Raw genomic sequence first — 16,416 nt, forward strand, 5'->3', positions numbered from 1 at the left:
TGCTCTCCTATATTGAAAAGACTTTGGCAGTCCCTCTAAAGTTGAATGCAATCCAGGAGTTCACTGGGCCTTCCAAAATAATAGAAATTAGATACTCAAACTGATACTCGGACACAGATGTTTATAGCAATAATATTTATAGTGATTAAAAAGTAGGCACAATTTGGAAATGGTAGAACTCACATGGGAAAAAAAAGTAGGCACAAGCTGGTCATAACCATGCATACCTGTTATCTTGGCACTTGGGAAGGATCAAGTAGGAAGATGAGTTGGAGGCCAGTCTGAGACAGTCTGGGCTACATATGAAGCCCTGTCTCAGAGAACCTCAGTATTGATTTTACAGATATGCCACCATGCCTGGCCTTTAGTGTTCTTTTATCTGGAACCATTCCCTGCATCGTGTTGATGATAGGGATCGTCCTCAATATAGGCCATGCATTTTATAGGCAGAAGCATCCTTTTTGTCAGTCAACTAATAGAGGCATAATCAAAACATAATGTGTTCATAAAGTGCTTTCTAACCATATAAAGAAATAAAGTAAAACAAAATATGACATACTCCTAGAGTGATACATACTGCTTGTAGTGTTTGAAAATACTGTGTTACTTGAAGGAAACCTGATAGGAAATGAGTGATTGCTAAGGAGAAAAGGTTATCAGAGATGACTTCTTGATGACTATGAGTTTTCCTCTGGAACAGTAAAAATGTCTTTGAATGGTTGTCCTGTGAATGTACTAATTGCTACTGGATATTTCAGACCACCTTCTTTTTGTTTTACAGTGCTGGGATGGAATTAAGGGTCTTGCATATACTAAGCAAGAAAGAAGTCTACATCTAAGTTTTATTCCTGGATGTTTTTAAAATGGTTAATTTTATGAGAATTCTATCTCGAATTTTTATAAAGTCCTCAATTAGCTCTCATTTTGTTCTTGATGGTGGCATGATACTGTCCTCATGATTCATAATAGCCTCACTTTGAAAAGTGTATTAGATTGACTCTAGACTCTTGATGATAGATATCTCAGTTGTAAAGTTCCATTTTTTGATAAATAATAATGTATTTTTAATTTTGTAGTATGAAATAACTTTAAATTCACTAAAAACATGTAAAAATAATGCAGATAATTATATTCCTTAACTGTTAATCACTTTTAATATTCTTCTACATTTGGTAACTATTTTCTTTTCTAAAATATTTTAAAATAGGTCGCATATTTTTTTCTCCTTTCTTTACTCAGTACTTTAGTGTGTTTCCTAAAAGCAAGGGTACTGCTCTTTGAAAAGAGTGTATTCATCAAATTAAAAAATTGACAAGCCAGGCAGCAGTGGTGCATGCCTTTAATTTAGCACTTGGGAGACAGGCAGGCATATCTCTGTGAGTTTTCTGGTGTAAGACCCAATTTACAGTCTCTTACTGTGTTATCACAATGTCTCTTTTTCTTTCCTTTTTTTTTTTTTGTTTGTTTTTTGTTTTGTTTTTGAGACAGGGTTTCTCTGTAGCTTTGTAACCTGTCCTGGAACTAGCTCCAGGCTGGCTTTGAACTCACAGAGATCTGCCCTCCTCTGCCTCCTGAGTGCTGAGATTAAAGGCGTGCACCACCACTGCCTGACCTTAACGACTCTTTTTAATGTTGTTTATTTTTTTTCAAGGTCTTACTATGTAGAAGCCTAGGCTAACCTGGAACTCAAGAGCTTCTTGCTTCATCATTCCAAGTATTAGAGGCCTAAGCTACCATGCCCAGCCATCAGCATCTTGAACATTGGCATTCATATTCTTGAAGAATACAGACCATTTATTTTATAGAATATTTGTCGTTTTAGGTTGCCTGATGTTCCCAAGTGATTTGACTGAGTATTCTGCATTTTCCTAATTATAAAACAGCATAAGTAGCCAGGCAGTGGTGGCACATGTCTTTAATACCAGCACTTAGGGTGCCAAGGCAGGTGACTCTCTGAGTCTGAGGGCAGCCCGGTCCACACAGAATAGCTAATCAACAGAAACCTGCACAGAAACCCTGTCTCTAAAAACCAGTAAATAATAAATCAACATAAACGAAGCTAATGCCTTCTTTTTTTTTTTTTTTTTTTTTTTTTTTGGTTTTTCGAGACAGGGTTTCTCTGTGGTTTTGGAGCCTGTCCTGGAACTAGCTCTTGTAGACCAGGCTGGTCTCGAACTCACAGAGATCCGCCTGCCTCTGCCTCCCGAGTGCTGGGATTAAAGGCGTGCGCCACCACCGCCCGGCCTAGCTAATGCCTTCTTTAGATAGTTTACCCAAAGGCTAATATTATTTAAAATTATAGGCAAAATAGTTTCTGACAGGTACACTAACTATCTAGTGCATAAGCCAAATATGTATGTCCTTTGCAAATTATCACTGCCAAAGTAGTCCTCTGTTTTATGAATTGCTTTCCTATTAGCATCATTATCTAATTACTGTTATTTACCTATAGAAGATATTTTATTGAAATTTCTGTTCACTGGGTTGGAGGGATGACTCAATGGTTAGGAGCAGCTACTGCTATTATAGAGTTTGATTTCAGTATCTATAGCAGGTGACTCACCTGTAATTCAGTCTCTGAGGGGTAAGAAAGACCCTCTAACCTGAGAAGGCACCTGCACATATGCATAGACTCACTCATACATATACAATTTAAAAAATAATAATAAAAGAAATAATGTCCTGTTCACACCTATGTTCTGAATGATCATTAGTGCAACATATGTTTTCTTTTGCTTGATAGCTTTTAAAATTCTTGCTTATGGGACTATAGAGATGACTTAGTGGTTGAAGATCAGTCTTTGCTCTTGCAGAGGATCTAGGTTCTATTCCCAGTATTCACATAGTAGCTTTACTATCTGCAGACTCCAGTTCCAGGGGTCCTATATTCTTTTAGAATTTCTATGGCACCAGGCACACACAAGTAGAGAAAACTTTCATACGCATAAATCTAAAAAAAATTATTTTAATATTGCAAACTGCATGCTTTTAATCTGAGCACTAAGGAAGCAGAAGCAGGTGGATCTCTGAGTTCAAGATCAGCATGTATGTACATATACATATGTAAAAATATGTGTGTACATACATTTACATATACATGTATGTATATACATACATACAGACAGACAGACGGGATTTCGGGACAGCCAAGGCTACAAAGAGAGACCCTGTCTTGAAAAACCAAAAACAAACAAAAAAATTAATAGTGTCGGTATGGGGTGTGTTGAATCTGTTTAACTGAAAGTATACCTTGACATGTGGAGTTTGTGGGAGAATCTTGTGGAGTCTTTTCTTCTATTTTTATCTGGGTTCTGGAGATTGAATTCAGGTTGCTAGTCTTGATCAATAAGCATTTTTACCTCATGAGTCATTTTGCTGGCCCTTGATCAATTTAAAAATGAATTGTTTTTGTATATGAGTGATTTCCCTTTTTCATGCTAATTAGATGCAGTTTTTAGTGTACCACCATAAGTTAATATCTAAATATACTTTTGACAGATATCATCAGTATAATCTTTGTTCCTTTACTGTTTCTAGCTATGCAAGAAGAAGCCTTGAAGTTAGTATTGCTGGCACTGGAAGATGGTTCTGCACTCTCAAGGAAAGTTCTGGTACTTTTTGTTGTGCAAAGACTAGAACCAAGATTTCCTCAGGCATCAAAAACAAGCATTGGTCATGTTGTGCAGCTACTGTATCGAGCTTCTTGTTTTAAGGTAAGTGCCGCACAACTCTGATGATTGCATGCTTATTGTGTGAGACAGAAGCTTCCTAGAATCCATATTACCAAGAGTAATGAATGACCCCAGAAATACAGAACACTTCCAAAGTTCAGAGGAATTGTTTTTTTATCTTCTCTTCTGTATTAATTAATTTTTGATACCAGGTAGTTGTTACTCCCTATTGGTTTCAGTGACTTTGAATTGAACATATGTAAAACCCTAACCTTAGACTCTTATATGTAAAAGTAAACTAAAGAAGTCTCACTTCTTTATATCAATTGTTTTAAACAAGGAGTCCCATTGGCCTCTACTCTCAGAACTTGGGGGGAGGGAGCGCATAGGCAAGTAGGTGAATCTCTGAGTTTGAGGCCAGCTTAAGTGAGTTCCAGGACAACCAGGGCTATTATACAGATAAACATTGTTTCAAACCCCTCCCCGCCAAGAAATTCAAAAGTTGAGTTGGGCGGTGGTGGCACAAGCCTATAATCCCCAGCACTCGGGAGGCGGAGGCAGGCGGATCTCTGTGAGTTCGAGGCCAGCCTGGTCTTAGAGCTAGTTCCAGGACAGGCTCTAAAGCCACAGAGAAACCCTGTCTTGAAAAACCAAAAAAAGAAAGGAAGGAAGGAAGGAAGAAAGTTAGTTCAGCACTGGAGTCATCTATGTTTATATTCCTGGGCTCTGGCATCAAGAAGATTTGAGATTATGTCTTTCAGAGCTTTATAGATTTCATTGTTTTTTCCCCCATTTTTCTTTGGGGTGTGTGTGTGTGCGTGTGCGTGCGTGCGTGAGTGTGTGTGTGTGTGTGTGTGTGCATGTGAAGATAGGTTCTCCTGTATCCTAAACTGACCTTGAACTTGTTTTGTAGCTGAGGATGACTTTAAACTTCCGTTCCTCTTCCTTTTACCTCACAACTGCTAAGATTATGAGTGTGTATCACTTCAACTCTGAGTTTTTATGTAGTGCTAGGGATCAAACCCCAGCTGTGTACATGCTAGTCAAGCACTCTATCAACTGAAGTACATCTCCAGCAGCCCTTCACAAATGATTTTGATGCATTTTAATATTAATTGGATCGGGCCCTGTTAGTTACCTAAGTCTTCTTTCAAGTGTTCTTGCTGTTCATGGGCATGTGTGCACTATATGGTGCTTAGATCTTTAGTCCCCCTCTATCCCTTATTTAGGTTAATAATTCCCCCTTTTGTTTCTCTGAGTTCTTTTAATGTGGGTTATTGAAGAATACCAACTTTTGAGTTACACTCACACCTCACTAATTAATAAATGCTTATGATTGTGTTGATTGGGACTGGAGTGATGAATCGCTCAATGATAGAAATACTTGCTGCTCTTGAAGACGACCTGGCTTTAGTTCTTGGCATCCACGTGGGAATTTGACACCCTTTTCTGGCCTCCATGGGCACAAAGTTCACCTATGATGTACATATGTACATGCAAGTGAATAATCATATAAATAAAATTGTAGTTTTGTTTTGTGTGTCCCAAACTCTTAACAATTTTTGATTCCCAAAGAGTATATGACCTATGAATTATGAGGTGACGGTTAATTTCCTTGTGTTCATGTTTTGAGGGATGTATTACTGCTGTCTGATGTTCCAGAAGCAGAAATAAAAACAATTAAAGCAGGAGATAGTGGTCCACACCTGTAATCCTAGCAGTTTGGAGGTTTGGGCAAGGGGATTTCTGAATTTTGAGGCAAAGTTAGTGTATAGAGGCAGACCCTCTCGATACACTCAACCACAGAGGTACTCCGGAGCTTTTTTCTTTCACCAATGAGGAAAACAAAGTTTGTTTGTGATAAGGTGTTTTTTTTTTTTTCCCAAGACAGGGTTTCTTTGTAGCTTTGGAGCCCGTCCTGGAACTTGCTTTGTAGACCGGGCTGGCCTTGTACTCACAGAGATCCCCCTGCCTCTGCCTCCTGAGTGCTGGGTGTGTATAACTACCATGACTGTCCTAGAAATTGTAGACCAGGTTGCTCTCAAACTCATGGAGATCCACTTGCCTCCCTAGAGCTGATTTAAGGTGTGTGCCAACACTGCGCAGTTGTGACAGGGTCTTATTATTTAGTGCAGGCCAAACTTGTGCTCATGATTCTTCTGTTTGAGCTTCTTAAATGCTGGTATTTGCACCCTCATGCCCAGCAGGAAAAGTTGAGTTTTGAATAGAACAAATGGTTTGTCTAGACTGAGTCTCAGAATTTGGTGTGGTATTATGTTTTTTGAATCTTAAATCCCAGAGCCTGTACAGTAAGATGAATAGAAGGTAAAAGGAAATTTTCCCAGAACCTCACTCCCAAGGTTGTTCTCTGACTTGCACGCGCGCACACACACACACACACACACACACTGAAAGAGACAAAGAGTTTAAGAGAATTCAAAAACAAAAACAAGCACTCATTCTCATTCTGCACAAAACTGTTCTAGGTAAAAAGACAATCTCAACCTTAGAAACAGGACTCTACTTTCTTAAACGGCAATACCTCATTTCTCAACCACAGTAAATAATGCTCCAAGTAATATTCTACTCCAGCCATCTTAGTAATATTCTACTCCAACATCTTAGTAATATTCTACTCCAACATCTTAGACAGATGCGGTGCGCTCAGCCCTGCTCCTCGAGTGAGAAAGCAGGACTCTTTTTCACTAAAACAGCAAAATACAACCTTCTAAGCAAGGAAAATGTTTTCTAAAGACATGTACACTATGATAGCACGTCTGTAAAAAATTTTGGTGACTTTTCATTTCTTTCAGGATTTAATGACTGATTTACCATCTTATTTAAGGCTGTCTGAGTCTTCTGTGACATGTATAATAATTTTTAACTCTGTGCCCTTTCTTCATTCATGTTTCTGTTTTACCTTTTTTTTTAGAATTTTATTTTCTCCCTTTTCCTAAAGAAATCTTATTTTTCATGATGTAGATCACATAGGCTTCAGCCAAGAAAAAACCTTTTCTGAACAATTTCCTTCTGTTAATTGTCATTTTTAATTGCCTTTTGTTCATGTTGCTATGGAGCCTATAATAGCACCATTAGTATAATTTTCTTTTTCTAATTCTTTCTTCCCTGTCAAATGCTGATGAAGTTATTAAAGACAACAATTGAATACATGGTTATGTAGTTTCTGTTTTGTTCTGAAGAGAATTTTTGTTGACGTTTTCTGCTTTGGTGCATGGTATATATTCCCTTTTATCCCAACTCTCAAACACAAAGTAAATGAGTTGGGTAAGGGGAAAGAGAGGCCAATTCTAATGAGTTTGATTTTTTTTCTCCATTTTTAGGTTACTAAAAGGGATGAAGACTCTTCCTTGATGCAGCTAAAAGAGGAATTTCGGAGTTATGAGGCACTGCGCAGAGAACATGATGCCCAAATTGTTCACATTGCCATGGAAGCAGGACTCCGTATTTCACCTGAGCAGTGGTCCTCACTGCTGTATGGGGACTTGGCTCATAAATCACACATGCAATCTATCATTGATAAGGTTTGTGAAATTAGAGGTACTGATCTTATATCCTTTCTGTTTCAAAGTACTGTAGCATGTACACTCCTCTTTTTACAACTTACTATGCCCATCTGACCCAGATACTCATTTCACAGATCTAACCTAGTGAAGATGATAACTTAGCAGCATTGTACACTTTGGGCTTTGTAATGTATTGGCTTTTACCCTCATGCTTTTGTGGCTTACTGAGAGTTGTAGCTTGGTGCCATTGTACCATGATGTGAATACTGTACTTTATATCACTCACCTGGGAAAACTTAAATGTAAAATATGAAATACTTTCTACTGAATATGTTTTGCTTTTGTAATGTTGTAAGGTTGAAAACTTTTATCTACATTTTGGCCCCAGAGAGCTAGCATAGCTGATAAATATGTTTTCTAAGTGTCTAGTGATGAGTTTCATAGGGCAGATTCTGAGGTGAAAATTTAATTCATCATTGATCGTCCTATTAAGAAAACTGAAGACACTTGAAAACCTATGAAGAAAGGAAAGCATTTGAATATAGGTATGTTCTAAAATTCAGAGTAAAAATCATTCTCTTTTCTGTTTGTTAGCTTCAGTCTCCAGAATCATTTGCAAAGAGTGTCCAAGAATTGACAATTGTTTTGCAACGAACAGGTGACCCAGCTAATTTAAATAGACTGAGACCTCATTTAGAACTTCTTGCAAACATAGACCCTAATCCAGGTATGTGGGAAAATGTACCAGTGCTTCTACTTTATGAAACTCTGATATAAATAGTACAGTAGAATGACTGTTGATATGTTGTCTCCTCCAACTCCCACCCCATCCCTTTGGCTCTTAATTTAGATGCTGTTTCTCCAACTTGGGAACAGCTGGAAAATGCAATGGTAGCTGTTAAAACAGTGGTTCATGGTCTTGTGGACTTCATACAAAACTATAGTAGAAAAGGCCACGAGACACCCCAGGTAAGATGATTTATTACACTTTTGCCACTGCTGTGTCTAACACAGTTTCATCCTGAACATATGAACAATTTGATTAGCTAATAGACTCCTTATATAACCTTTTCCTCTTAGGAGTTGTGTGTGCAGAAGGGGAATGTGCATGTGTGTATGCTTGTGTAGTGTACAGGCATTGCACCCAGAGCTTCATATCTGACAGGTTTGGCTACAAGTCGGACGTTGAATGGCATACCCATCCTTCTTGAAAATTTTTATTTTGTACTTTTGGGGAAAAAATCACTTTTTATTGTACTTGATTAGCTTTTCAGTGTATAATGAGTTTAGATGGGCATTTTGGATGTGAATTTTCTGAATTGCAATGTTTTTGACCAAATATATATAGCTCATTGACATTTTGTCCAGTTCTTTTTTTTTTTAGCAGAAAGTTTTTTTTCTCCTTTGTTCTCTCGAGTGAATTTCTGTTTTATAATATATATGGAATTTGAAATTCCCAAGTATTTTTAGTATACTTTAGACAGGGAAGTTAAAATATAATCCCTTATCCAAATTCATTTGTTAGTTGTTTTAGGATACTTTCTATGTACAATGTTTTACAGATTTTATTTCTAATCCTAATAACTAACTGGAGGGTAATTTCTGTTGCCAAGCTGAAATTTAAAGAGTTTAGATATTGAAGGGTGTGCTCTCTGGATCTGACAGAAGTAGTGTCGAAAGTACTCCAAAATCTGTTAACTTTACATTCTTCTATCCATATTTTATTTAGAAAATACTATAATATTCTGTTAACTGAATGATGAATGCTTTATCTTAAGGTCACAGAAATAAGAACAACTTTTTAGATTTTGATGTAAAATATAACAGTTAAGATTCATTTTCTTGCCTTCCATCATTGTTTGCCTATGAGTAGAGTTGTGCACACAAGTCCACTAGTGAAGTGATGATTTTTATCCCCTTTTTCTGGGAGGGTTTTAAATGCGTAAAGATCATAGTCTGCCATTTTTAAGTGATTTTCAAATTATGATATTTTGTTGCCACAATTTGAAGATAATAATAAACTGAGAAATATTTTCCGTGAAAATTACATTACCTAAGAAATAAATAGATGCATATTTGAATCAATTTCAGCTAACCTTTGGAAAGAAGGTCTAAAGGGTCCTTCGGGTGTCACTCACTCACACAATGGGAAATGATGAGGTAGAACTTGTTTTGGCATGAGAGTTCCTTCTCTGATGCCAAAAATTCTTAAGGGTGGTATAATCATTAAGTTCTGGAGTCCAGAGAGTGAACAGTAACTGGTATCTTCTCTCTTCCGTCTGCTGAATGACCATTGGTACAATAGTAACTAGTATCTTCTCTCTTCCGTCTGCTGAATGACCATTGGTACAATAGTAACTGGTATCTTCTCTCTTCCGTTTGCTAAATGATCGTTGGTACAGCCCCAGCCCAACAGCAAGTACAAAACCAGCATGTGCCGAGATTTGCGACAACAAGGGGGTTGTCCACGAGGAACAAATTGTACATTTGCCCATTCTCAGGAAGAACTTGAAAAGTAAGTCTGGAGAAATGTCTTTCATATAGGGTCATTCATTGAGGGAGTGCTGTATGCAATATTAACTTTTGTGATGTTTCAGAGATGCAAGTAAATGTGAATTGCAAAATAGCCATTTTTTTAACCCATGAGAAGATTGAACTAGGAATAGATTAGCATTAAAAGGTCATATTTGAGGGGGAAAAGGTCCTATTAAAAAAACTTTACGGGTGGTGGTGGCGCACGCCTTTAATCCCAGCACTCGGGAGGCAGAGGCAGGTGGATCTCTGTGAGTTCGAGGCCAGCCTGGTCTACAAGAGCTAGTTCCAGGACAACCTCTAAAGCTACAGAGAAACCCTGTCTCAAAAAAAAACAAAAACAAAAAAACCTAAAAAAACTTTAATAACTGGAATCCATATTTCTTTCACTTGTGTAGAATGAAAGTACTACTATATCTTTATCTTATTTGCTCAGGTTCAGTTGAACATATCAGCAAAATCTCACAGAAAATGTAGAATTTTTTTCTGACTTTTACTCTTTTAACATTTTTACATTTTACTTTTAATATTTTTCTGTAAGTTACTGAGTGACAAAAAAGAAATATAAAAGATATCAAATGTAGGTAGGTTTGATGGAGAATGTCTGTTGTTGATAAAAAGGAGATCATAGCCAGAGGCAAGGACATCTGGGAGAGACCAGAGCAAACAAGCTGGGCCACTTGAGGACAGTCAGGGAGGGGACAGGAGACCAAGAGGTCAGGAGCATAAAGAGTAGACCACAAGGACTGGATAACAAAAATGGCTGGATTACATAGAGAAGGGTATGCCACCATAAGGTAGGGGCTGAGACTGAGGGCTGCTGGTAGAGCCTGGTCTGCTTTGATATGTTAAATAGCCATTTGTCCTGGGTTTGAGACCTAATAGTTACTACTTCTTTATCTATTTACTTTGGACCCCAAAGTATAAGAGTTTTCATCAAAACTCACCCAAAAAGTGATCCTAGGCTTTCTGTTAAGTAACTGGTATTTTACCATCTCTTAGTATGCATCTATATTTTGTTTGTAGACATTTTAAACTCGATGAGCTAATTGTCTCCTGATGTCCCCCTTGTCTTTTTTTCTATTGGATTCTGCCTATTAAACTAGTTAATGCAGGGCATGGTTTGGAAATCTCTTTTGTCAGCAATCTTCCTGCATTTCTTTTTTTTTATACATTTTTTTATTGCTATTTATTGAGCTCTTCATTTTTCTCTGCTCCTCTCCCCCCTTTAATCCTCCCCCAAGGTCCCCATGCTCCCAGTTTACTCAAGAGATCTTGTCTTTTCCTACTTTCTACTTTCCATGTAGATTAGATCTATGTAAGTCTCTCTTAGTGTCCTCTTTGTTGTCTAAGTTCTCTGGGATTGTGGTTTGTAGGCTGGCTTTCTTTGCGTTATGTTTAAAAACCACCTATGAGTGAGTACATGTGATAATTGTCTTTCTGTGTCTGGGTTACCTCACTCAAAATAATGTTTTCTAGCTCCATCCATTTTCCTGCAAAATTCAAGCCGTCGTTATTTTTTTCTGCTGTGTAGTACTCCATTGTGTAAATGTACCACATTTTTCTTATCCATTCTTCAATCGAGGGGCATTTAGGTTGTTTTCCAGGTTCTGGCTATGACAAACAAAGCTGCTGTGAACATAGTTGGCCACATGTCCTTGTGGCACGATTGGGGATCCTTTGGATATATACCCAAAAGTGGTATTATTGGGTCTTGAGGAAGGTTGTCTCCTAATTTTCTGAGAAATCGCCACACTGACATCCAAAGGGGTTGTACCAGCTTGCATTCCCACCAGCAATGCAGAAGTGTTCCCTTTTCCTTACAACCTCTCCAGCATAAGTTGTCATCAGTGTTTTTGATCTTGGCCATTCTTAGAGGTGTAAGATGGAATCTCAGAGTTGTTTTGATTTGCATTTCTCTGATGACTAAGGATGTTGAACATTTCCTTAAGTGTCTTTCAGCCATTTTAGATTCCTCTGTTGAGAATTCTCTGTTTAAGTCTGTACTCCATTTTTTTTATTGGATTATGTGTTGTTTAGCTGTCCAATTTCTTGATTTCTTTGTATATTTTGGAGATCAGACCTCTGTCTGATGTGGGGTTAGTGAAGATCTTTTCCCATTCTGTGGGCTGTCGTTTTTTGTCTTGTTGACTGAGTCCCTTGCTTTACAGAAGCTTTTCAGTTTCAGGATGTCCCATTTATTAATTGTTTCAGTGTCTGTGCTGCTGTGGTTCTATTTAGGATGTGGTTCCCTGTGCTCATCTATGTTCTTTTACGAGGCTTGGTTACCTTCATTTTGTAATACCCATGCTGCTTGCTCTATGTCCCCCGATGTCTCCAGGTACCCTGATGTCTCCACCCTTTTTCCCAGTGTCTTCTCTGCCTGAAATCCTGTCTAGCTATTGTCCATTCAGCTTTTTTTTTTTAATTTACTTATTTTATGTATATGAGTGCTCTTTCTGCATGTACACCTTTATTCCAGAAGGGGGCATTATATCCCACTATAGATTGTTGTATACCTCCATGTAGTTGCTGAGAATTGAACTCAGGACCTCTGAAAGAGAAGTCAGTGCTCTTAACTGCTGAACCCTCCATCTCATTAGCCCATCAGCTTTTTATTAAACCAAAGTGACAGATCTTCACGGTGTGCAAAAAGATTATTTCACAACATTGTGGTCTTCCAAATTTCTACCAAAATGGCCTATTAACCTCTGTTTACAGTGTTTACAGGAATTTCTTAGACCAAAGCTACAAACTTTTCCATAATCTTCCTATAAACTAGTTTCAAAGGCCTTTGACTTTAACCATATGATCAGGCTTATAATATTTTTTGGGGGGGTGGGTTTTCGAGACAGGGTTTCTCTGTGGTTTTGAAGACTGTCCTGGAACTAGCTCTTGTAGACCAGGCTGGTCTCGAACTCACAGAGATCCGCCTGCCTCTGCCTCCCGAGTGCTGGGATTAAAGGCGTGCGCCACCACCGCCTGGCTCAGGCTTATAATATTAACCATCTTAATTTTTTTATGTTTTCTAGTCACTATAATAAAATACTAATAAATACAATTTATGGAAGGAAAAGACTATTCTGGCTCACAGTTTGAGGTTACGGTTCATCATGATGGGGAAGTCATAGTGGCAGGCAGCTACAGTCAAGAATCAAAGAACAATGAATCTCACTTCTCCTTTTTATTCAGTCCTGGATCCCCGACTGTGTGATAATGCCACTTACAGTTGCGTGTATCTTCCCTCCCAAGTTTAAAAACTTTATCACAGTTGTAACCAGAAACTTGTCTCCTTGGTAATTCTGGGTCCTGCAAAGTTGACAATGCTAACCATCACCTCAGTATATGCATTTATTTTATTCTTTCTTCTTGTACACTTTCCCTTCTATCTATGTTTAATCCTACTCAGGTGTCATCTCTGTAGGTGTCCCTGACTTGCCCGAGCAGTATTGGCTCCTTTTGTCAGCATGCTGACAAAGCACTTGTGTTTGTTTGTTTGTCTGCTATAGCAGAAACCCCAGTAGATAGTTTATAATGTTGAAAATTTATTTGGTTTACTGTTTTTTGTTGTTGTTCTATTTTTGGGTTTTCAAGACAGGATTTCTCAGTAGCTGTGGAACCAGTCCTGGAACTTGCTCATGGAGACCAGGCTGGCCTCAAACTCACAGAGATCCACCTGCCTGTGCCTCCCGAGTGCTGGGATTAAAGATGTGTGCCACTACTACTTGGTGTATTTGGTTTACTGTTCTATAGATTGGGAAGTCTAAGAATGAAGGGCCAAATCTGGTGAGAGCCTTCTTATAACATCATCCTATGTGGGAGAAAAAAAAAATGCATGAAAGAGAAAAAAATAGAAAATGGGACTGAACCCTCCCACTTTTATTAGGAGCCCATTCCCATTGTCCTACTCAGATTTTTGTTAATTTCACACAAACGAGTCATTTGAGAAGAGAAAATGCGTCTACCACATTAGCTCTCATGACTAAATCATTGGGGGAGGGTCCTCATTTCTTAATTCATTAAGGATTAAGATTCCAACCTTAAACTTAGATGAACACATTGAAATCATAGCAGTGTTCTTTACATGGTTACTGTTACTAATAGTTATAAACTTGCTTTTTCTTAATTATTCATTTACCTGTATATTTTCATTGGACACCATTTATCGCTTGGGTTGTTCATTTTTATCTTTCTTGTCAGTGTTTCCAGTGAAGGAGCAGTAATCTACAGTTTGTTTCATATTTCCAGTTAGCGTCATTTTTTTGTATTGCTCTTCAAAAAAACAAAAAGCGGTCATAAAAGGGTTAGAAAAAAAATCTCTTAATTGTATCTGATTGTGTTTTTAAAATTATATGTTGCTGCCTCACTGAGACTTGTGTGTGTATGTAATTATTATGTTTATGTGCATATTTGTATGTTTGTGAGGGTCCAGGTCCCTGTATTTGTATGCATGCAGACCTCAGTTATTAGAGAATATGACATTTAAACAGTTACAGTACAAAAGAGAAATAAAAAATACTTAGAGGAGTGAAGTCTTTGAGAGAGCACATAGGCTTGAGGCATCGAGCACAAGTAAATTCACTTCAGGAACTGGAACTCTGCTCTTTGTCTTTTAAAGAATATACTGTTATAGGTACAGGAAGCTAGTGGAATTAGTATTAGTTCTTTTATGTCATATTTTCTCTATTAACAAGGATGCGGTATTGTCAGTTTGGGGGAGCTGTGGAAAGAAACAGAATGTTAAAGATGAGACAGTAAAGTTAGGAAAGATATACATCAGTGAATTGCTTAGTGACTTTAAATATTCAAATTCTGAAGGTCTTTACAGTGTGATTTTAACCCCCCCCCCCACACACACACATTTAGCTAGTTGTTTGTGAATAATTACAGAGTAATTGAACTGAATTTTGTCAGATAAATTTTGTAAGGGGGACCATTTCCTATACTATGGCTAGAGAGTCAAAGGTACTTAAAAGGGAGGTGGTAGTGTCTGGTAGTGTCTGGTAGTAGAGTGTAAAATGTACTTGAAGTTGCTCATGAGTGGCTTAAAAGAATTGCCTGTTTCAAATGTGAGAGTTAGTTTGTAAGTCCATGGCTTTAGTAACCAGGAGACCAGTGCATACACCTTCTCTTCACTGATTGGACACATTTTATTATAGTTTTACTTTTCCCTCTTTTTAGAGGAAAACAAAATTTTATTGCTTATTTGAACAGTCTTAAGAATGTGGACTTACAGGGCTGGAAAAATGGATTATTGGTTAAAAGCACTTGTTCCATAATCGTGAGGACCTGTGTTTGGATCTCAGTACCAGTGTAACAAGCTAGGTCTCCCCACAATTGCCTGTACCCCAGCTTCAAGGAGGGTTGGAAGTGATAGAGTATGGCTCAGGCCTGCTGACTAACATCCTAGCTGAGACATGAGCGCACATACTTGTGCGTGCAATACACTCAGACAGATATAAATTTTAAAGATAGAGGTATGTACTTGGCTTTTGAAGTTGGAAAACAAGGAGTAACTGGCCATTTTCTTTAAGAACTTTGAAGAATAGAATGAAGACATTTGAGAGAACATACTGAAGAAAACAGGAATTCCTTACCTTTTGATGGTAACAGTTTGCTTTCTGTAGTATAAGTCTGCTCATTCTCCTCTTCTTCCTTAAGAAACAGTTCTTGGGCCACCAACCCCTGTGTCTATAATGGTATGTGAATTAGTCACTCACTATAAGGGTTGTTGACTCTCTGCTTTTTGTTTTTGCTGTTTTATTCTATTCCTTCATTATCTAGTCTTATCTCTGGGCACTCATCCTTTATTGATTTTGTTTTCTTCTAATTATATATATAATATAGGAAGTAAGGACCAGGACTAAGACAGTGTAATAATGAGAATTTTAAAAAAAATTTTAAATAATGATTTTAGGTATTAAGGTGTTTGTTTGCATGTATGCTGTGTACCACATGAATGCAGTATCTGCACAGGCCAGAAGAGGGCCTTAGATCTCCAAGAACTGGAGTTACAGTTGCCAGCTGCCATTGGGTCCTGAGAACTAAACCTAGGTACTTTGAAAAAGCAGCCAGTGATCTTTAACCCGCCAGCCATCTTTCTAGTCCCAGAATGAAATATACAAATAGAAATTTTGTTTTCTTTAGTTTTTTTTTTTTTCAAGATAGGGTTTCTCTGTATCTTTGGAGCCTGTCTTGGCACTCACTTTGTAGACCAGGCTGACCTCAAAATCAAGGAGATCCTCCTGTCTCTGCCTTCCGAGTGCTGGGATTAAAGGTGTGCACACCACTGCCCAGCTATAAGTATTTTTATATGAACTACAAGATCATATTGTTGTGTATTACAACATTATATCCAGTCTTCATAAATAAATATCAGAAAAATCTGTGATCTAAATACTCTTTTTCTTTGGACATAAACTCATTTAGGAATAATATAAAATTTCTATGTTTTGGTGTAGAGTTCAAAAATGAGTTTGAGTTTTTATTATTTCTTTATAATTACACTCTGCTTATATAATTTCATAACAGCAGAGAATGCATTCAACTCTTGAATATTTTCCTGTTCTGTTACTTTCAGAATTTGGTGCTTTTTTGATACCACATAAAAATAGATGATTTTCAAACTCCACTCCTTCATAAAGCTTCAAATGTTTGTGTACTTTGCTTGCTATATTAATTATATATGT

The 16,416-nt window shown here is 37.6% G+C and overlaps 1 protein-coding gene and 1 non-coding gene across 4 annotated transcripts in view; both read left to right on the top strand.

Moving 5' to 3' along the window:
- Positions 1-16,416, top strand: part of Rc3h2 (ring finger and CCCH-type domains 2) — a 58,677-nt gene that overhangs the window by 17,669 nt on the left and 24,592 nt on the right. For all 3 annotated transcript variants that reach the window (XM_075986110.1, XM_075986112.1, XM_075986111.1), the window contains 5 exons: positions 3,538-3,713; positions 7,013-7,213; positions 7,790-7,922; positions 8,046-8,164; positions 9,598-9,710. In XM_075986110.1, coding sequence (XP_075842225.1) covers positions 3,538-3,713; positions 7,013-7,213; positions 7,790-7,922; positions 8,046-8,164; positions 9,598-9,710 — 742 coding nt within the window. The remainder of the gene's footprint in view (positions 1-3,537; positions 3,714-7,012; positions 7,214-7,789; positions 7,923-8,045; positions 8,165-9,597; positions 9,711-16,416) is intronic.
- LOC142858039 (small nucleolar RNA SNORD90) lies at positions 7,602-7,712 on the top strand. The gene has a single exon (XR_012911933.1). It is a non-coding gene; the product is annotated as a small nucleolar RNA SNORD90 (small nucleolar RNA).

This window comes from Microtus pennsylvanicus, chromosome 9 (assembly GCF_037038515.1).
Source record: "Microtus pennsylvanicus isolate mMicPen1 chromosome 9, mMicPen1.hap1, whole genome shotgun sequence".
In the NCBI taxonomy this organism is placed as follows: Eukaryota; Metazoa; Chordata; class Mammalia; order Rodentia; family Cricetidae; genus Microtus; species Microtus pennsylvanicus.